At 35.6% G+C, this 22,335-nt stretch overlaps 3 protein-coding genes across 3 annotated transcripts; 2 read left to right on the top strand and 1 right to left on the bottom strand.

The window, feature by feature from the left end:
• Nucleotides 1–115: 115 nt before the first annotated feature.
• Nucleotides 116–10,598, top strand: LOC143909828 (5-oxoprolinase). The gene is made up of 27 exons (XM_077428043.1): nt 116–280; nt 512–712; nt 780–971; nt 1,060–1,198; nt 1,347–1,520; nt 2,478–2,679; nt 2,767–2,864; nt 3,264–3,371; nt 3,449–3,741; nt 3,902–3,969; nt 4,537–4,670; nt 4,735–4,886; nt 4,972–5,117; nt 5,191–5,332; nt 5,403–5,535; nt 5,612–5,756; nt 5,828–5,975; nt 6,755–6,867; nt 6,935–7,181; nt 7,247–7,357; nt 7,417–7,550; nt 7,621–7,732; nt 8,553–8,684; nt 8,757–8,849; nt 8,918–9,161; nt 9,224–9,321; nt 9,393–10,598. Exons 2-27 carry the CDS (start codon nt 539–541, stop codon nt 9,537–9,539), a joined length of 3,879 nt encoding a protein of 1,292 aa, XP_077284169.1. The 5' UTR covers nt 116–280; nt 512–538; the 3' UTR covers nt 9,540–10,598.
• On the bottom strand, nt 9,662–12,392 carry LOC143909829 (serine/threonine-protein phosphatase 2A regulatory subunit B'' subunit gamma-like). Its single transcript, XM_077428044.1, has 7 exons — nt 12,225–12,392; nt 11,705–12,047; nt 11,465–11,630; nt 11,199–11,387; nt 10,992–11,128; nt 10,700–10,913; nt 9,662–9,961 (listed from the first exon to the last, which is right to left on the bottom strand). Exons 1-7 carry the CDS (start codon nt 12,271–12,273, stop codon nt 9,737–9,739), a joined length of 1,323 nt encoding a protein of 440 aa, XP_077284170.1. The 5' UTR covers nt 12,274–12,392; the 3' UTR covers nt 9,662–9,736.
• A 4,646-nt stretch (nt 12,393–17,038) lies between these two features.
• LOC143923186 (uncharacterized) lies at nt 17,039–22,123 on the top strand. Its single transcript, XM_077446738.1, has 3 exons — nt 17,039–17,247; nt 17,333–17,590; nt 18,121–22,123. Exons 1-3 carry the CDS (start codon nt 17,140–17,142, stop codon nt 21,949–21,951), a joined length of 4,197 nt encoding a protein of 1,398 aa, XP_077302864.1. The 5' UTR covers nt 17,039–17,139; the 3' UTR covers nt 21,952–22,123.
• Nucleotides 22,124–22,335: the final 212 nt, after the last annotated feature.

Raw genomic sequence — 22,335 nt, 5'->3', positions numbered from 1 at the left:
CTACAATAGCTACTGATCAACTGATCATTTTCTATTATACAATTTTATTTTAATTTTTGTTAGTAATTATAGTATTATATTATTCTAATTTTAATGTACAGCATAATAGGAAAAAGAGCTCAAAAACCTATTTACAATTCTTCGAATCAATATAAATTAGAAGAGGCTTGTAAAATAGAGCAATACTAAATACTGAGATTTTTTTGTCGTTTGTTATCAACTGATTGTCAAAAATTTTGACATTTGGCAGAACACACGAAATGTTTATCAATGGTAACCTGTAAGTACGCATTAAATAAAAACGTGTACAATTTAATATATATTAACTATAATTACTTCAATATCTTAAAGATCACAATCAAAAATACACTTCAAATGTCCACTATCATTCTACAAACAGTGCAATCAATATAATTACTATTATACTTGATAACTCTTGTTTTTCACATCGTTATCTAAAGCTTTTTATTTGTCCACATTTAACTTTTTGAACAAATATCACCTCCCACAGCAACTGCTGAACTCCATTCATCTTAGAATGGCAGAGTCGACAGCATCAAAATTTCAATTCGCCATAGACCGAGGCGGCACATTCACAGACGTATTCGCAAGATGTCCGAATGGAACGATAAAAACGCTAAAGCTGCTTTCAGAGGATCCGGCTAATTATGCCGACGCACCCAGAGAAGGAATCCGACGCATATTGCACCAAGTAATAGTTTATATCACAGAAATTTCTTTCAAATGATGTAATTGTGTATTAATCAGATGCGTTTTAGGAAACTGGTGCTGCCACAAACTCTGATGGTAAAGTCAACTCGGAGCTCATCGATTGGATACGTATGGGTACGACCGTTGCTACAAACGCTTTGCTCGAAAGAAAAGGTGAAAAGATGGCTCTGATCATCAACAAAGGTTTTAAAGATCTACTGTTTATCGGAAACCAAGCAAGGCCTAGTATTTTCCAATTGGTATATAAATGTTACCTGTTTTTCAAAAGCTAAATACATAAATATAATATAGATATTCTGTACGCATTTTTTGTTTCTATGGACGTAGGCAATTCAAAAGCCAGAAGTCTTATATTCAGAAGTTGTAGAAGTGGATTGTCGAGTTGTGCCAGCTCTAGAAGGCCGATGCGAATTAAAAGGGGGGATTTGTAAACAAGGTGGTGGACATGGTTGGAGAACCGTCATCGGTAATATTCAGTTCAAATGTCATCATGAATATAAAGTTGAAATTGTGTTTGTGTTTTATAAGATTTGATCCACAATACTTCATTTAAACCTCGTATATTTTAATGGATTCGTGACAATAGATGCTGTATTGAATTTTTATGTTATTAGGTACGACCGGTGAGAAACTGTTCATCATTAAAGAATTGGATACCAATGCGCTACGTAAAGACTTGTTAGAATTGAAAAACAGAACTGGGATTAATAGCATAGCTGTGCTGATGGCTCACAGTTACACTTATGTAGATCATGAACTTAAAATTGGAGAAATAGCAAAAGAATTAGGTACAGTATTTTTTATTTTATATATTAACGATATTATTAAAATAGTAAATAATTGTAAGATTCATCTTTTTGCGGATGATACATTACTATATATTTGCGGATGATACAAAGTAATAGAGATTGTCGATAACATTAAATATTTAGGTATTACATAGATTCAAGACTGAATTTTAAGGTACACGCTGAATATATTATAAAAAAATGGCTAGAAAAGTTGGTGTTGTATGTAGGTTAAGAAATGTTTTAAGTAGAAAAAGTAAAGTTTTAGTCTATAATACATACAATTGTCTTTCCACACGTAGTGTATTGTTCCACTGTGCTTAACTTGTTTAGTGGCCAAGATATAGGGAAAATACAAAAATTATAAAATAAAGCTATGAGAGGTATTTTGAATGTTGGTAGATTAAAAAGTATTAGAAGTATGTTAGATGAATTGGGATGGTTGAGTATTAGTAATAGTTTAAAGCTAAGCACATTATCGTTTGTTTATAAGTTAGATCATGAGTGATTACCCGATTATTTTAAAGATTATAGAATAAGAAATAGAGATATTCATAATCATTACACTAGAAATAAGAATAATTTAGTTGTAGGTAGAGTAAGAAAAAGAAAGACGGCTGGGGGTGTCATTCACACGGGTGTACTAATGTATAACGCCCTCCCTGAGTGCATCAGGTCTACCAAGACCATGTTCACAAGAACAAATTACCTACCTAAATTATGCTACCAAGAACAAATTCTAAGACCATGGATGCATTATTGTGAGGAGCAAAGAGACACCTCTGTGAGGGACAGTACATATAAGTTAAATATAGAATTTTAGATTTAAGTTATTGAGATGTATTTTTTTTTGTAAATTAGCTAATAGCTAAAATTATATATAAATAAATAGTATGTGTGTTCGTTGAAAATTTTAATGTTAAAATAATTATTAATATTAATATTGTACATATATAGGTTTTGCGCAAATATCTCTATCGCATGAGATAATGCCGATGGTACGAGCTGTAGCTAGAGGATACACGGCGTGTGTTGACGCTTATTTAACTCCACACATCAAGCGATATCTGTCAGGATTCTCTGAAGGATTTTCGGATCAACTCAAGAATACTAATGTATTGTTTATGCAGTCGGATGGTGGATTGACTCCGATGGAGAAGTATAAAAACACCTCCGATTCTTAAAAATTGTAATATTATATGTAGTTATTATAATAAATTTTGCATTATTCACTTAACTTTTTAAGTTTCAACGGGTCTCGTGCTATTCTTTCTGGACCAGCTGGAGGTGTTGTTGGTTATGCGATGACTACATATCAAAAGGAGACAGACCTTCCCGTGATAGGTTCTTTCAATTTTCAAATGATTTACTCAATATATGTTAAAAATGATATGCCAGCGCCAATCTGACAATATGAAAACGCTGTAACTAAAGATACTGTTTAATTAAACATGTTGACTGTGTAGACTTCTAATTTTTTGGCGAATAAAAAATCAGTATGTAAGATTCAACGGTAATTTTATGATTGTTACGTACGAACACCTTTGTTGACACTGCTATTGGAAATTTCAATAATAAGTTTACTCACAAAATCATTGCTTATGAAACCATCAAATGAAATAAATGGTCAGTAATCCTATTTATAAAAATATATGAGGTTTCTTATTTCGGCGTTTTCGCAGAATCGGAAAAGTTTTTAATTATCAGAAAAGTAATTTACACAGCATATTATATCTGCCATAGGTTTTGATATGGGTGGAACATCAACAGATGTGTCCCGCTATGCTGGAACTCTTGAACATGTTCATGAAGCTACCACAGCTGGAATAACTATCCAAGCGCCTCAATTAGGTACCATTTAACTTTTTAATAAATCATACCAAAGTTTATTATTGTATTTGTAATGTCTGGTTTTTATTTCGATACAGATGTGAACACCGTAGCGGCTGGTGGTGGTTCCATATTAACTTTCCGCTCTGGATTATTCTGTGCTGGTCCAGAATCGGCAGGCGCCCATCCAGGTCCAGCATGCTACCGGAAAGGTGGTCCAATCGCTGTCACCGATGCAAATTTAGCCCTTGGCAGATTGCTACCCGAATACTTCCCGAAGATATTTGGACCGAATGAAAATGACGCTTTAGACAGAGACGCCACATTGAAGGAATTCAAGAAAACTACCGATGATATCAACGATTTCTTACGTTCAAGCGGAGGCACTGAAGTAATTTGATTACACCTCACTAACTCAAAACTTAACCAGTATAAATTTCCAAAAATAGTACTTGGCTCATTTAATTTAATAATATGAAAATAGTTGAAAAGTCTTGCTTGATGACCAATGCTATAATATACATATTCTAATTTACTTTACATTGTTACAGATGACGATGGAAGAGGTTGCTATGGGTTTTATCGACGTAGCAAATGAAGCAATGTGTCGTCCCATCAGGTCAGATTAATCTCTTCAAAAATATATCGATGATTATATCTAAATGTTTTAACCCTTTGCTCGCGGCAATAAATATAGCGAACAAGCCCTGTACGCGGCGGCACCTTTTTCGCGAATTTGGCAATCGAGTTTTCGACCTTAAATACAGATTTTAATATTTACTCAAGTAACCAGATATGTTGATTAACACATAAAGTATTATTTTAAACAATAAAATACATAATATATCTCGTAGTTTTGGCTTAATTGTCAAATAATCATTCTTCATACAATTGAGACGTATCGTCGTCATTGTTTAACAGACGTGACGTCACATAAACGAGGTTTCAGTATGGTTCCACAAAAAACGAATTTTGACTGGTATATATTCATTTTAAGCAAATTGTATAGATGGCATTCAACTCTCAGTAATATATTCAACCAATTTTGAACCTTAAAACAGTTGAAATAGGCGCATATAAGGCTCAAAATCCCGTGCAAAGTTCAGAAATTCTATTAAAGACAGCCGCGCAAAGCTTCTATAGAAGACAGCCGCGGGCAAACGGTTATAGATATTTTCGATTTTAGAGCTTTGACAACAGCACGAGGCTACGATACATCTCATCACGCTCTAGCATGCTTCGGAGGAGCTGGAGCTCAGCACGCTTGTGCCATAGCCCGTTCACTTGGCATCCATACTGTCTTTGTACATAAATATGCAGGTTGTAATTGGACATTGTAAACATTGCAAGTAAATACGGCGTTTGACTTATTTCAATTTATTAGGTATATTATCGGCATATGGAATGGCATTAGCTGATGTGGTACACGAGTCTCAAAAACCATGCGCTCTAAATTACACATCTGAAAACTTCCAAAGCTTAGACGACCAATTGGATTCCCTTGGGGAGATTTGTAAACAGAAATTAGTATCGCAGGTCTTGTTATATAAATTTGTAAATTTTGTACCATGCCTTAGATATGTATATGCAACTGAAAATATTTATATATTGTCTATTATAGGGATTCGAAGAGGCGCAAATAGTTTTGGAACCATATTTGCATCTGAGGTATGAAGGTACCGATTGTGCATTGATGTGCTCGCCGTCTCAACAGTCTCAAAGTTCTGATACTAAACACGGCGATTTCATGAAAACTTTCCTCGAACGGTATTTACACAAGTATAAATGTTCATAAAATCAATTGAAGGACATGAAATCATTTGTGCATTGAATTTTTCAGATATCAGAGTGAATTCGGATTCATTATTCCGAATCGAGACATAGTCGTGGATGATGTGAGAGTACGAGGAGCAGCACGTACTCAATTTTCTGAACAGAATTTGACTGATGTTGCTTCGAACAAATATCCAGAAGCTGAAAAGGTGTAAATCTTATCTTAATTAAGATTCAAAATGATACATATAATTTAACATAATATTGGAATATTTTCAGACGGTTCAAATATACTTTGAAGCTGGTTATAAAGAGAGTAAAGTTTATCGACTGTCAAATCTGTCTTACGGCCATACTATCATCGGTCCCGCTATCATTATGGATAATTTATCCACTATATTAGTAGAGCCAGGTAGTTTTAAAACTGGGATTACATAAAAATTATGTAGGATTTAGTGTTAATTACATGTGTGATTATTTCTTCTCAGATTGTACAGCGTTGATTACGAACCATGGTGATATAAAAATCACCATCGGCTCTGGAATAGCGAGACAAATTGGCACAGCTTTAGATTCTATACAATTGAGTATATTTTCACATCGGTTTATGTCCATTGCTGAACAAATGGGAAGGTATGTATGAGTGTGCATATGAATCAAGTAAACAATATACAATATATCTTGGCAATGGTTATTTCTTTCAGAATCTTACAAAGAACTTCTATATCAGTGAACATTAAGGAAAGGCTTGATTTCTCATGTGCACTCTTTGGTCCTGACGGCGGGTTGGTTTCCAATGCGCCTCACATTCCTGTCCATCTCGGTGCCATGCAAGAAACTGTTCAATATCAAGTACATACTATAATTTTAATAAGCCCCAAAAATATGCTAATAACACTGAGCAACAAAAAAAAATTACCAGAGCGGAGACTAACTAATCTTTACTAACTTTAACCCACTAAATTCGAATATGATAATGATTTTTGTTGGTTGGTTATCGTTTTCGAGATATAAGCGTTTAAAAAATTGCGCAATTTAAATGCTTTCATTGTGTATACGTCTGTAACGCGGATAGCGTTGGTGCAAGCGAGATGGCATGTAATCCACCTCACAGAGTACAGCGGTCGGACTACATGCCATCTCGCTTGCACCAACGCTATCTGCGTTACAAACGTATAAACAACGAAAGCATTTAAATTGCAATTCTCTCGAGTTAGTACGTTTAGATAAAAAAAAAATATTGAGATAGAAAACCAATCCTTATAAACGAGATGAAATAAAAAATTTGCCAAATAAATGCAAAATAGCACAGAGAAAAAATCCGTAAAAAAAATATATTTTTGACTTTTAAAATTCGCTAGACAATTAATTATAAGTATTTTAAAGCAATGAAATATCACAATCAATAGGAAAAGCATCTGACTATTGATTCCAATACTCACTTTGAGCACAACAATACTAGATTTTGAGTTAAAGACCGCAAAAGCCAAAAAACTGTAAAAATCATTATCATGTTCGAATTAAGTGGGTCAAAGTTAGTAAATATTGGTTAGTCTCCGCTCTGGTAATTCAAAAATGTAATTTTTTGTTGCTCAGTGTAATTCTTCAAATAATCAGCATTAATTTTCCAGATACAAGTACGCGGAGACACTTTGGAAGAAGGTGACGTGATCCTGTCCAATCATCCTAAAGCGGGAGGATCGCATTTACCAGACTTGACAGTCATCACTCCAGTATTCCACAAGTAAAGTCAACACAAATCTTTAAGAATCACAATCGATTTCACCTTAATTTAATAAATGCAATTGTAGGGGTATTCGTCGACCAATATTCTTCGTCGCATCCAGAGGACATCACGCCGATATTGGCGGTATCACTCCGGGATCCATGCCGCCCCACTCGACGCATCTCAACCAAGAGGGAGCTGCGTTTAAATCGTTCTTGTTATTGCACAAAAATCAACTCCGCGAGGAAGAATTGAAGCACGAGTTGAGAGATTCGAGAAATCTGACTGACAATTTATCGGATTTGAAAGCTCAAATAGCTGCAAATCAACGGGTAATCTTGCATATGGTATGACTTAGTATAAATCGTTATGTAAATAACATGTATAATTTCATCAGGGCATGCAATTGGTCGGTGAGTTAATCTCATCGTATGGATTGGAAGTTGTACAAGCGTACATGATGCATATACAAAGCAATGCCGAGCTGGCCGTTAGAGACATGTTGAAGGTACGTTAGTGTAATATTTATTAATGCTTATTATTGCTTTCAATATAAAACTGTTTTAGGACATCGCTCAAAGGACAGAAGAACAAACCGGTAAGAGTGTACTAAATGCCGTGGATTATATGGACGATGGCTCGCCGATTTCGTTAGAGATTACGCTTTGTAAGGATACTGGTGATGCTATATTTGATTTCACGTAAGTACTTCTATAGAAAATGGTGCTTTATTTATACTAGAATTTGATTTCTACTAATATACCTCGATAGTGGGACAGGACCTGAAGTTTGGGGTAACTGCAACGCTCCAAGAGCCATCACATTATCAGCTCTTATATATTGCCTTCGATGTATGGTGGGACACGACGTGCCTCTCAATCAGGTTATTACAACTTTCTCACCCAGTTTTGAGTACTCCTTTACGTAAGCTGAAATTACTACAACTCACTAAGATAGGAAAAATCCTACAATTTTTGGCCAGTGTATAACTCGTACTGAAACTATTCGTTAAAGCTAATTAAGTAAAGTGCCCAATTTCGAAAGGTCAGTACAAAATGTATGAATGAATCATTTAACCCTTTGCCCGCGGCAATAAATATAGCGAACAAGCCCTGTACGCGGCACCTTTTTCGCGAATTTGGCAATCGAGTTTTCGACCTTAAATACAGATTTTAATATTTACTCAAGTAACCAGATATGTTAACTAACACATAAAGTATTATTTTAAACAGAAAAATACATAATATATCTCGTAGTTTTGGCTTAATTGTCAAATAATCATTCTTCATACAATTGAGACGTATCGTCGTCATTGTTTAACAGACGTGACGTCACATAAACGAGGTTTCAGTATAGTTCCACAAAAAACTAATTTTGACTGGTATATATTCATTTTAAGCAAATTGAATAGATGGCATTCAACTCTCAGTAATATATTCCACCAATTTTGAACCTTAAAACAGTTGAAATAGGCGCATATAAGGCTCAAACTCCCGTGCAAAGTTCAGAAATTCTATAGAAGACAGCCGCGCTATAGACTTGTCGCCCAAAGCTTCCATAGAAGACGGCCACGGGCAAACGGTTAAGAACGAGCTTTACACTCAATGGAACAATATTTTTGCATTTAAAAACATAAAATTATTCAAACTCCAAAATGGAGTCTATAACTTTTGAGGTTATATACATTTTCTTGCAATTTCTAGGGATGTTTGAAACCAGTGAAAACTATAATCCCCGTTGGAAGTTTACTGGATCCGAGTGAAAATGCAGCAGTAGTCGGCGGCAACGTTTTAACATCTCAGCGCATTGTAGATGTAGTTTTCAAAGCTTTTGAGGTTAGGAACAATTCATAAATAACCTCAAAATTAAATCAATTTAATTAATGATTTCGTGTTGTGTGTGTAAAGGTATGTGCAGCATCACAAGGGTGTATGAATAACGTTACTTTGGGAGAAAGCGCTTGGGGATATTATGAGACAGTAGCCGGTGGGAGCGGAGCTGTATGTACTATAATTATACAATGATTTTTAAAATGTGGATTTATTATAATAGTAATATATAAATTAAGGGTCCTGGTTGGCATGGGGTCGGAGGGGTACACACTCATATGACTAATACGAGGATCACCGACTTGGAAATCATCGAACGTAGATACCCACTGCTGTTGAACATGTTCAATCTTCGACCCGAATCCGGAGGAAAGGGAAAATGGGTCGGTGGGGATGGCGTAAGACGTGAAATAGTCTTCCGAAGGAAAATGACTCTCTCCGTCTTGACTGAACGACGAGCTTTTCAACCATACGGAATGAAAGGTTTAAATAGTTTCTAAATTTAATGCGTAAGTTTTGAATGTTACTAATATGGGTCTTTACAGGTGGGGAAGAAGGAATGCGAGGAATCAACTATTTGAAGCGGAATGATGGCCGTGTTATTAACCTAGGTGGTAAGACTTCGGTCGACGTAGAACCCGGGGTAAGCTTCATTCATAAATTATTAAAATATACTTACTTATCGGGGTTTGAAAACTTTTGTGTTGATTTCAGGATGTTTTCATATTGTTTACACCGGGTGGTGGAGGTTATGGCAAACCCACAGATGACGATACAAAAGAAGATACGGCAGCTGTGAGTAAGGGTTTCGTCGAACGAGGTAGTATTTACGAGTATAAAAGAGCACAAGAATCTGTGTAATATAATAATACTGCATGCTCAAACTAAACCATCAATGTGTTAATATGATTAAATTGAACTGTATAAATTATTAAATTTCTATGAATAGTTGTATAAAAAAATGTTTAAATTGTTGTTTTTTTCATTATAAAAATATATTTTCGATCAAACTTTTTACAAATAAAATTATAGACATACAAATACAATTTTATTACTAATCAATCAGGCGAAACAGCCGCCAGAATCTCCCTATGCTCATATGCAAAAAAATACTGAAACTCAATGAGTATGCTGATCGCGGTACTTCCGTATCCTGACGATATCAGATCCTTCAATGTGATCTTCATAGGATCGGCGGGTCGCACCATATCGAATATCTCATCTTTGACATCTTCAAAGTTGACGGGACTCGCACCGTGCAACAGTGTCTGCTCCTGAATAGCCTGAAACATTAATCGAAATATAATATACATATGCACACTACAAAGTTAACTACAGCAGAACCTCGATTATCCGGATTGTTGAAAACAAACACAAATTTTACAATTTTGCTGCTTTGAAACGCATACCATAAAAATTCGAAAATAAGACAGAGAAATGAGTCAGTTGTTTTCAAAATTCAATACTTAAAGGAAGTTTGTTTCTTGAAAATTTGATCGCGATTTAAATATTTATTTTTAATATTACCAATATGGAAAAAAAAACAAAAAGAAAACGTGTTATATTATCATTAAAAGACAAATTAGATATAATCAATGCTTTAAAAAGCGGTGTCTTAGGACGTTTTTTGTCAAATAAATATGGTGTTGGAAACTCAGAGCGTAAGGCTATGAGAAAATCAGGATATGAAGAAGTCGAAGAGTGTATTTTTATGTGGTTGATTCAAAGACCATCGTCTGGACAGCCAATATCTGGTCCATTATTGTATGAAAAGTATTCGCGATTTGGCAGCTTCAAAAAGAACGGCTAACATTAAGCAAAAATCCATAACTGAATTTCTTAATAAAGAATAATTTAATATTGATCTTCATCTTATTATATATGTATGTAAATGTAGACAAATAAAAGTTATTCATACTGAATGTACACGTCTTTCCCTGTCAACTGTGATTTAATCCCCAATTAGTCCGGATAATCGAGGTTCTACTGTATTGCATTGCAAAACAATTAAAATACAATACCTTAAAAAAATAATTTAACGTGAATCCATCGAGATATCCCTGCCCGTGTATATCCAATATTCTGAACAGATAATGAATACTCTGAGGCTCTCGACGATTCTCCAAAGCCAACACTAAGTCTAAATAAGTCTTGTAGTCCATCTCTCCATCGTACGTCAAACACTGCTGAAACACTCGGCTGAGGAAAACTCGTGTCAGTGTCCCTGAACCATAGCTGAAACGATATAAAATCTATACATTTGCATTTATCCCGTATTATTAAATAGATAGTGTGCAAAATAAAATCAATTACTCTTGTAATTCATCAAGGCTGAGCATTCCATTATGGTCCCGATCCAAATTTAAATATTGTCCATACACTCTTAGAGCTGAAGGTGCCGAAAACCAATTCTTTTCTTGAGCTTCCTTCAACAAGTCTTCTTCTCGTAACTAATTAAATATACAAACGAGTTAAATTGAAAACCATTTTGAATGTACGTATATTAAAAATATGTCATACTTCTAATAGGTCTTCTAAAAAATTCGACGACAATATATCTATGATTCGAACACGACCAGTACGGAGCGGGTCCAAAAAGAACAGGAACTTCCTTGCCGCAGTGCAAACATAAAAACTTCCAAACGACGAATCCAAACCGTCCAAAGCCGGCAAAGTCGGCACCAATTCCATAATATAATTTTCTAAATCCTATCAAAACATAAATTTCAATATCAAAATGTCGCTCAAATACAGGTTTTTATTATAAAAGTCGTGTTTAAACTGACGTGTTCCCTCAGATAGCCTTGACCGGTCGGATCATGGAGCGATAGTCCAATACGAGTCTCACAAAGCCAGACCTTTCTCATGGCATAGTTGAATAGCGTGTTAACATGCACTTTTCCTTGATGTTCCCTTTGAAGCTTAGCGAACACGACAGCGGTGAAGAATGCCCTGAAACGGTAAACCCATTATAGAATCACACCATAAAAACGAATATTTAATTTGCAATTCATACAATACAATACTTGTATTTTGGGCCTGCTTTTTCACCGACTCTTTTAAACTCGGAATAGTTTAAAAACTTGACTTCGGCGCCCGGAATCGTATCGCCTTTGTCGAGTAGTGTCCACAGGTGCTTTAGTTCAGTGCCACTCAACAGTTCGTTGCTTTTAGTCTGTAAGAAGATGGCTCTGGCTTCCTCTCGCAACTTTTTAGCCAGAGTGTCGTTGACTTTGGGAAGTCTGTGATAAAACTTGGGAATGGATTTGTAGGAGGATTTCGTTGCGGCCAAGCCGGGATCGTAGCTCGCTTTGAATTCTTCGACCTCGATCGTATCACTTTTCTCCGGCAATACGCATTCTGAAGATTCTAAGGATATTTAAAAACAAATATATTAAATATTAATACACGTTTCTCTGGTATTTTGAAAACATTCTTCAAATTTGTAACTATTGATAATACTTGGATTGATTGATACACTAGAAACAAAACCAAAGTTCAAATAACCCTTAATGTCAATACTTAAAATAAATTAAATATAATTACCGTCAATGATTTTAATACAATTTTTAAATCGCTCTTTCAAACTTTCCATTACGATTATATTAGGTTATACACAAAACAAACACATTTGACAGCTACTGTCATGACATAAACTTTAAATCAGCATAGGCAACTAAGCATACATTGATATAGTGCTACCAACTACTATATAATTGTTGACTCAATATTGTCAGGGAATAGACCATGGAATAATAGTTGGCAATTCGAATTAAAATAATATGACATCAATTGGCTTTAAATTGATATATTTCTATCAATTAATCGTGAACAGGAGCATCATTAAGGCTCAAAACATATTCAGTAATGTCACTGCTTCAACAAAACATTTATGGACAAAACGTTCAACAACGAAATACTCCCGACAAATTTTACATGACGAAATATTTCCAATGAAATCTTTACAGACTAACAGTAATGCCATTTTTTTCAATCCAAATGTAGCCAACAACTATAGCGTTTCCCTTATCTCTAATTTCGAACTATTTTAGTAAGCTGTGACGCTCTTTAAGACTTAAAAATCAGCTAGTGATTTGATTCACCATGTTTTCTAAACTGAAGGCTTATATGTAAAAGAGTGTAGAGATATAGCACGACTTGTGATATCACCTATTTCCCTCATCGAACTTAATCTGTACAAATGACATCATCGTGTCCTCTTCTCGTACACGAAAGTTAGACGTGGCCGAAATACTTCGTCCAGCTTACCCATAAAGGCGATTCGACTCGCTCCAGATACGCAATCACGAGTACACGGGAAATCCCAAGGAGCTACGCAACTACGCATCAAACATCGAACACAAAGGAAGACCTTGACCCCGTCGGAATCTTCCAGAACGTGATCTCACCAGCCCAGCTACGCGTTGCTCAAGCAACACCTTTATAAACCAGTGCATCGTCCCCAGATGCCAGTGAGCTTCAGACACTCGACCTAGCTCGTTCCAGTGAATCCTTTACCTACTTCGCTGTACATACAAATACACCTGTATTAATCGAGTAATAAAGATCCTCTTCAAAATTCAATTGAATTTCCATAGGCTGGGAAACGGTCCAAAACCTTCAACCCCCCTTTAAGAGCCTTTCAGAAACCATTATTTTTATAATAATGAAGAGTATTCAGCAGTGGCGTAACGTGAATTCCAGGCGCCCCCCCGCAAAATATTTTACGGCGCCCCCCCCCATATACACATATTATTTTCTTTTCGGCAAAATAATTTTTCAAAATACATACCTTTTTACGTAGAAAAATCTGTTCTTCTGGACTTCGCATTGGCAAACACTTCGATTATTTCGTTAAAATTCATTTTATTTGTTCTCTCATGTTCAATACTAATCAACGCTAATCCTTTGAGTCGATGTTGTGACATAGTTGACCTTAAGTAATTTTTAATAAGTTTCAACTTAGAGAACGAGCGCTCAGCAGTGACTACAGTTACCGGAAGCGTGAGGAACAAGATGATTGCGGTGGCGATATCAGGAAATGACGAATTTATAGTGTAAAAATCACAAATGAAGAGCTTCGCCAAATTATGAACACTGTCGATCTTCTCTATTTTTTCTCTTAAGCATGAACGAAAATCAAGCACCTGGTTAGGTAGTGACTTGTCAAAGTCATTGATATATTGGTCGGCTAAAGATTTGGCTTCACGATATAAGTCGTCATCTGATAATTGAATGAGATATTTACTTTGTAGGAAGACGAACTTTGAAATAATATCGTTAAAAGATGTAAAACGAACCTTCAATTGCATCAAGGCATCGTCTAGTGCCGCATTAAAAATTGTTATTTCAAACTTTTTCAATGAATCTTGGAATCGTGTATCATTACTAAGTTCATCGAAGTGCTTTTTGACAAAAGATTGACGATTCGATGTCAATTTTGGCTCCAAACCCCATTTTGTTGCAATCGTTGATGAAATCGTTACAAATTCTTAAAATGTATTCCTAAAACGATTGAGATTGTCGTATGCATTTTTGATCATCGACTGAGCACTGATAACATCGACGTTTTTTGATTGTAGGAGCTTTGATACAAAGTTGAGAGGCTGAAGAATGTTATCAAAAAGCACGAGTAGGAGAATAAATTCGAAACTGTCCATTTTCTTTTTTAGTCCCTTTGCTTCTGATTGTTCATCCTTTCTTTTACTTTTTAAAATTATTTCTGTAAGACATTTTAAAACATCTGTATATGAATATCGAAGTGCATTGATGGAATCTAGTCTTGAAGACCAACGAGTAGGGTTCAATCTTTTTAAAGTAACTGATGGTGAATTTTCCTTAAAAACTTCCCACCTGTTCATGCTGACAGCGAAAAATTTATAAATTTGTTCAACCACATCAAAAAAATAAGAAGCTTTTGGGAAACCGCGGAAGAGTTGATTTGTCCGGGAACAAGTTAAGAAGGATTTTTAGAAGACACGATATTTTCTTGATGGCCTCGAAATGCCAAATTACATTTGGCCAATGTTAATATTACATTAATAATACGATGAATCACTTGACGCCAGTAGTTTACACGACTTTTCAATTCTGACGAGATATATTCATCAATTGTCTCAGAATTTTTCCACAAATCGTACGTACAACAGGATTTAGTGTGTACTTGAGATTTTTCGTGAATTGAAATTTTTTTTGAAAGTCCTCTCCAGTCTTGTATGCCTTCAACCCAAGAGGAATTATAATATTTATTTTTTTTGTCAGCAAAAAGCCAACATGGTTCACAGTACGCTCTATTCAGTTTTACCGAGGAACCTAGCCACGTCCTTTGTATTTCAATCCCAGACTGGTTGGTCCACTTAAAATATTTTTTAGAAAAGCATCTTTTTCCAACGAGGTCTCGAGGAAAAGATACAAGATCAGGTTGGCAAGTACCGTGATTCAATATAAATTTCCTCAGATTAGTGTCATTTTCTGTCAGCTCATTTGTGTAATGTCCTCGGTCAGTCGGATATTTTTCTTGAAGAAGGAACCTTATAAATGAATCGACCACTTCACCAGAAATGTTTGAGGAAGAAGAGCTAGGCTCAGTCGATTGAATTTCTGCAACAGTTAAGTTCGCCGTATTATCCGTAACTGCTGGTTCGATTACATCGGTATTGCTCAAAGGAGAGCTAGGTTGTTTTTCTGATAAAAATGCTGGAGGACTTAATTCCACTATGTCACGAGAGGCTTTGAAAAATTTGTGGATTTTAGTCAATTTCGATGAACTCGCGATTTGAGTATTTTTTCGCTTTCGAGATTCTGCTCCACTGAATTTTTTCTTAAAACTATTCATATTAAAAAAAATATATGTATCGCGAAAGATTTCTCAACTACAGGGATAACACAATGGTACACTTCACGTCACTTTACCCTGAGCAATGAGTTAGTTTTTATATACAATGATCAAACACGTTTCGGGAGCTAGTTTTAATTATAATCAATCGCGATCCGATTCCAGAGCGTGTTCAAAATCAACTGAAGAAAAGTCTGAACGAACACAATGATTTTATGAGTAAAGTTGTAAAATTGACATATTTTGGTCGCGTTCTATGATTTATTAATGGAAAGACGTTAAACTTATGTTGAAAAAAAGGTCGACCCATTATAAAACCGACATGCTTTTGACTTTTATGACGGTCTGCAATGAAATAATTTTGGTCGGAGATTTCAATGCTATTCTCGAAAATAAATACAAAGTTGTAAAATTTTATTGGTTTTCACGCCTCATTTAATTTTGTGTTATTGTTTTAACACAAAAAAATATATATATACACCTATATATGTATGTACAAAAGTAGGAGAATTCTCAAATACATGTTCATAACATAAAACGAGATGCGAATAGTTTGAAAAATAAAGTAGTGTTTAAAAAATTGTCACAAAAAAATTTACAGAAAAAGTTAAAAAATCAGTGAAAAAGACGCGCCGCCTAGCGGCGCCCCCCCGCATTGCGGGGTCTGCGGGTGCGGTAGTTACGCCACTGGTATTCAGAGGTAAGTGGAGTCAGGTCGAGGTACAAGAAAACACGCAGGCAGGTTCCAACTCATTATTAGCTGCTCGTCAGGTGGAGGCCAGGATCCGAATGCCACCGTTCGAGAGCGCACCATACTTATAAATACTCAGCGCTCAGCGCATACACGTATTACATGTGTATAGTCATTGGTTAAGGAGTCTGGCGCAGCCATTGGCCGCAACGTCCGACTCCACCATTGGTCGTCGTCACCATGACGTCACCGGTCTACGGGCGTCTCTCTTAATAAAATGGGGGATGAACGAATGAGACGACTGGCATGTTAATGCACGTGTTTTATTTATGACAGCTGAAGGCAGAGTGAGTAGCGGCTCTCCGAACCCAGCCGAGTTGGTCCCCACTCGCAGGAAGGCAACCAAACTCGACCATGTCGTATAAGCGAGCCGCCACATCAACTTTACAATAATATACTCATCTAAGCTATTGTGGCGGCTCTACGACTAAATTCGACAAATTTTTAATTTTTGGGTGTGACCAGGTTTTTCGTGACCAGTTTTCTCGTGACGGGTGATCACGTGTGACCGATCTAGAGCGACCGGTTGTCCTGTGACCGGTTCACATTTGACTAGTAATCACCGAACCGTTCCGTTATAGAGATTTTAGTGACTTTTGTGACCAATTTTTGTGACCAATGATCACCGAACCGTAAAATTCATACGGGGAAACATTACAGTTATTGGCAACTTGAACAAAACTTTAGATGAACTTTATCCACAGTTTAGATCAATCTGGACCCTGTAAATACTTTTCGAACGTCAAATAGAAAGAATGATGTTGCCAGATACTTGTTTTACCAAATGTCAGCGAAAAAGTGACAGGTCGACGATTCAATACGGTATATTTTTTGACATTTGCAATCCATCTGTTGATAAGTGGTACTGGTGAATTATGGAGTGTCGACTTTGTCTTCGTCCTACTCCATCCGAGACTTCGGTCTCCATTTATGACAATCCCCATCCACTGGATCAACGCATTCGCTCCTGCTGTCAGCTACATGTCGGTTACGCTCACTTTTAACCTACTTGTATCTCAACCATCAAATCAGTAATAACTTACTTGTTTTCTATTTGTCTTTTTGCAGGTAAAAAAAAACGACCGGATGCCTGACGTAATATGTGTTGCGTGTGAAAACAATCTGGAATTACTCGCCGGTTTCAGAAACATGTGTATACAAAGTAACAAAACGCAGAAACTGAGGATAGCCGATCGTCTAGACATCAAAACGGAAGAAGTCATTCTAGACGATTTAATATGGGAGGATGAAAGCGGCATTAATCCACTGCCGAACATCTGTGATTCTGCTGTTAATCAAAATGATAGTTTTGGTGACACTTCGCCGGTACAGTTATGCCCTAAAATTGATATTTTAAATATATTGTCCTGCCAATACAGACGGTAACAACTTTCTTTGCAAAAAGATTTGGACACAATTAATACATGGTCAAAAACTTTAAATGTCAAGAAATTTTCAGTGCTGCACCTAGATAAAAAAAATCTAGGTTTTTTCTACAAAATAAATAACCATTTCGAATGGAGCTCTTTGATACCATCCTATATACTACCTATGTAACTTCAAATGCTATAAGATAGTATACCGAATCTAATGGCTCCAAATTAAAAACATGCCAGGCAAACAAACAAATATTTACCTTTATAAAGATAAAACACTGCAGTCGTAGAACTCTGTATTATTACTAATCATAATTTTTCCCCTTGATTGTTCTCCTGGTCACTACTAACTGATACCATTTAGTGATATTGTATTATTTAAATCCAAGTGGCCAACGACTATCGCATGGCTAGCAACTGTAGTATTTCCTATAAAACATACAATAAAAATTGTACAACCGTAATTATTTTACTTTACAGGTATATGTAGGAGAAATTTCGTCAAGTAATGACAGCGTTCAGATGATGGATTCAGATGATGTAATATTCGACAACACTAAACTGGATGATACCAATTTCCAGACTACACATAACAACAATTCAAAATCACGACAGTGCAAAATCAAAAAAACACCCTACAAATGTGAAATATGCACAAAATCATTCGTATTTAAAATCCAACTCCAGGTTCACATGAAATCACACCCGGCGGTAGAAAAAAACAAGTGTAAATTTTGTTCCAAGACATTTACTGCTAAACACAACCTCTTGAAACATGTAAATTCTCACAACGGTGTAAAACCATACCAATGCAAAATTTGTTCGAAAACGTTCACGTCCAATTATAACATGGGGAAACATTTCAAATCACACACAGAGATGGAGCTGCACAAATGCAATGTTTGTTCGAATGTGTACACTTTTAAATCAAACCTTCACAGACATATGAAATCTCACCACAAGGTAAAATCACACAAAGGCAACATTTGTTCAAAGATATTTACAAGGGTGTCTGCCCTTACGACACATATGAATTCCCAACATCCAAAAATATTAAAATCGTTAATTCCTAAACCAAACTTGAAAGCTGACGATGGCGGTCCCCCATTCAAATGCGATATTTGTTTCAATACATTTACTTTCAAATGTAATCTTCAAAGACATGTAAAATCCCACCACAATGTAATATTACATAAGTGTAACATTTGCTTAAAAGAATTCACAGATGAAACCACCCTCGCGACACATATGAAGTCTCACCCTTCCCAAGCGGAATACAAATGTAAAATTTGTTTGAAATCTCTCCATTCTAAAGCTTCCTTCGTGGAGCATATGAATTTTCACAACGGGATTAAACCGCACCAGTGCAAAATCTGCCTTAAATCGTTCATTTACAAGTCTAACTTTAACGCACATGGAAAAACTCAACATTGCAAAGCATTAACACCGTCAAATTCTAAACCTACTGACTCTAAAACACCCTTGATTGTTGACAATGGCCGTTCGCCATTCAATTGCAATATTTGTTTCAAAACGTTTACCTTCAAATGTAACCTTTCAAGACATATAAAATCCTACCACAGTGTAGTATCACATAGTTGTAACATTTGCTTGAAAGAATTTGCAAATGAAACCACCCTTGCGACACATATGAAGTCTCACCCTGTCATAGCACAATACAAATGCAAAATTTGTTTACAATCTATCAATTCTAAATATTCTTTCATGGAGCATATGAATTTTCACAGCGGGATTAAACCGCACCAGTGCAAAGTCTGTCTAAAATCGTTCGTTTATAAATCTAACTTTAATACACATATGAAAACTCAACACTGCAAAATATTAAAATCGTCAAATTATAAACCTAACTTGATCGTTGACAATGACGGTTCGCCATTCAAATGCAATATTTGTTTCAAGACATTTACTGTCCAATCTGATCTTTCACGACATGTAAAATCCCACCCTAATGTAATGTCACATAATTGTAACATTTGCTTGAAAGAATTTACGAATGAAACCACCCTTGCGACACATATGAAGTCTCACCTTGCCATAGCCCAATACAAATGTAAAATTTGTTTAAAAATTATCAATTCTAAAGCTGCCTTCGTGGAGCATATGAATTTTCACAACGGGACTAAACCGCACCAGTGCAAAATCTGCTTAAATTCGTTCATTTATAAATCTAACTTTGATATACACATGAAAACTTACCATGGTGATTGGCCGCATAAATGCAATATTTGTTCACAAAAGTTCACTTCTAAATGCGACCTATTGACTCATATGAAATCTCACTCCGGTGCAAAAGCCCACAAATCTGACATTTGCTTAAAAACGTTCCCTTCTAAACCTCAACTTGTGGAACATGTGACTTCTCACAATAGGATAAAACCGCACCAATGCAAAGTGTGTTTGAAATCGTTCATTCGTCAATCCAACCTCTTGAGACATATGAAAAATCACACGGAAGTAAATCCTCACAAATGTGACTTTTGTGAGAAAGCATTTGTGAATAGATCTAACCTTGTGAAACATTTGAAATCTCACAAGGAGGTTAAACCGCACAAATGCGATATTTGCTTTAGAGTATTTATTACTAAATCTAATCTTGTAAATCATATCAAGAGTCACACCAGGATTAAAAAAACATCCAAATGTGGCAATTTAACTAAAATCAGTCCTGTAGAAAAAATAAGTTCTCACAACGAGAATAAGTCATACAAATGTACCATCTGTTTAAAATCATTTGCTACTAAACGTGCGCTTGCGAGTCATATGAATTCCCACACTGAAGATAAATCGTACAAATGTGACGTTTGTTTCAAAACGTTTTCCGATAAATCTATCCTTGATACTCATTTAAAGTCTCACACAGAATTAACACCACATAACATTAGTTTGAAATCATTTACCCCCGAAACTATCCTTGCGGAGTATGTGGATTCTGACAACAACGATAAACCGTACAAATGTGACGTTTGTTTCAAAACATTTACCGATAAATCTATCCATGATACTCATTTAAAGTCTCACACAGCATTAACACCACATAATATTAGTTTGAAATCATTTACCCCCAAAGTGACCCTTGTGGAGCACGTAGATTCTCACAACAAGGAGAAACCGTACAAATGTGACATATGTTCAATGACATTTACTGGTAAATCTATCCTTGATACACATTTAAAGTCTCACACAGAATTAACACGACTTAACAATAGTTTGAAATCATTTACCCTCCGAACTGCCCTTGCGGAGCACGTAGATTCGTACGACAAGGATAAACCGTACAAATGTGACATATGTTCAGTAAAATTTACTGATAAGTCTACCCTTAGGGCACATATAGAGTCGCACATGGTGAAAAAACCGAATAAATGCGAAGTTTGCTTTAAAGAACTTCGTGATAAATCGAATCTTATGAGACATATGAAATCTCACACGGCGGATAAACCACACAAGTGTCACATTTGTGTAAGATCGTTTGTTTCTAAATCTGACTTCATGGAACATGTGAATTCGCACAACGGCATAAAGCCTCACCAATGCGAAGTTTGCCTCAAATCGTTTACTTTTAGATCTGCCTATAGAGCACACGTGAACACTCATGCAACGGTAAAACAATACAAATGCGATATATGTCCTAAAAGTTTTCCTAGAAAGTCTTCTCTTCTAAGACATCAGATGTCTCACGCTGGAATCAAACCGTTCAATTGTGACATTTGTTTTCAAACTTTCACTGCTAAATATGCGTATATGAGACATGCCAAAGCCCACAACGGGATAAAACCCTATAATTGTGACATTTGTTTCAAATCATTTTCTTCTAAAGCTGCCCTCGTAGAACATATCCACTCTCATAATGGTGTGAAAGCATTCAAATGCGGAATCTGCTCAAAATCATTTGCCCACAAGTCGGGCCTTAGGGTACATGGCCCGACACACACAAAAAAAAAACCGTTCAAATGTGACGTTTGCCTAAAATCCTTTTCTCGTAAATCTTATATGGTGAAACATTTACATTATCACACTGGAATAAAACAACACAAGTGTGAAATTTGTCTAAGACCATTTGCCGACAGAGCCATGGCTATGAGACATATGAAAACTCACACGGGAGAACAGAAACTATACATATGTGACATTTGTGATAAGAAATTCACTACTAAAATGGCCCTTATGGAACATATGAATTATCACAGTAATGTTAAACCACATAAATGCAAAATATGTTTGAAATCCTTTACATATCAATCAAGCATTAGGAGGCACATGAATGCTCACAATAAGAAGTTACAAATGTGACATCTGTCCGAAAACATTTTTCTTAAAACCAAACTTATAAAACATGAAACTCATCATCCAAGTTTGAGCTAGTTTAGTTAGTAGGGCATTGACATAAGGGCAGACATTTTATTTTTATCTGCCTAATTGTGTATAATAAAAGACTCGTCTATTGAATATTTTTAATATTATCAATAATTTTATTTTATTATTTTCCTTATGTTCATTTTTATGTACTATTTTTTTTTCTTTTGCCTTTTATTTCTTTTTATTCTATGTATTATCTTTTTTGTTTCTTTCTTGTTTTTTATGTAGACCATTATGGTGCATTAGGTTATGTAATGCCACAATGGTCCAAAACTATATATATAAATAAATAAATATTTAAACAATCAACTTTGGTAA

This window comes from Arctopsyche grandis, chromosome 3 (assembly GCF_051622035.1).
Source record: "Arctopsyche grandis isolate Sample6627 chromosome 3, ASM5162203v2, whole genome shotgun sequence".
Classification (NCBI taxonomy): Eukaryota; Metazoa; Arthropoda; class Insecta; order Trichoptera; family Hydropsychidae; genus Arctopsyche; species Arctopsyche grandis.
The sequence above is the reverse complement of the archived record's forward strand: the minus strand, read 5'-3'. Positions and strand labels throughout refer to the sequence as shown.

Bases quoted from the DNA above. Each gene is read 5' to 3' on its own strand.
- LOC143909828 (XM_077428043.1), top strand. From the start codon at position 539: ATGGCAGAGTCGACAGCATCAAAATTTCAATTCGCCATAGACCGAGGC. The intron at 5,118-5,190 runs GTATTTACACAA...TGAATTTTTCAG, and splicing joins ATGAAAACTTTCCTCGAACG to ATATCAGAGTGAATTCGGAT. The intron at 9,162-9,223 runs GTTTAAATAGTT...GGGTCTTTACAG, and splicing joins TCAACCATACGGAATGAAAG to GTGGGGAAGAAGGAATGCGA.
- LOC143909829 (XM_077428044.1), bottom strand. From the start codon at position 12,273: ATGGAAAGTTTGAAAGAGCGATTTAAAAATTGTATTAAAATCATTGAC. The intron at 11,631-11,704 runs GTATTGTATTGT...TTACCGTTTCAG, and splicing joins AAAGCAGGCCCAAAATACAA to GGCATTCTTCACCGCTGTCG. The intron at 9,962-10,699 runs GTATTGTATTTT...TTAATGTTTCAG, and splicing joins CGTTAAATTATTTTTTTAAG to GCTATTCAGGAGCAGACACT.
- LOC143923186 (XM_077446738.1), top strand. From the start codon at position 17,140: ATGGAGTGTCGACTTTGTCTTCGTCCTACTCCATCCGAGACTTCGGTC. The intron at 17,248-17,332 runs GTCGGTTACGCT...GTCTTTTTGCAG, and splicing joins GCTCCTGCTGTCAGCTACAT to GTAAAAAAAAACGACCGGAT. The intron at 17,591-18,120 runs GTACAGTTATGC...TTTACTTTACAG, and splicing joins GTTTTGGTGACACTTCGCCG to GTATATGTAGGAGAAATTTC.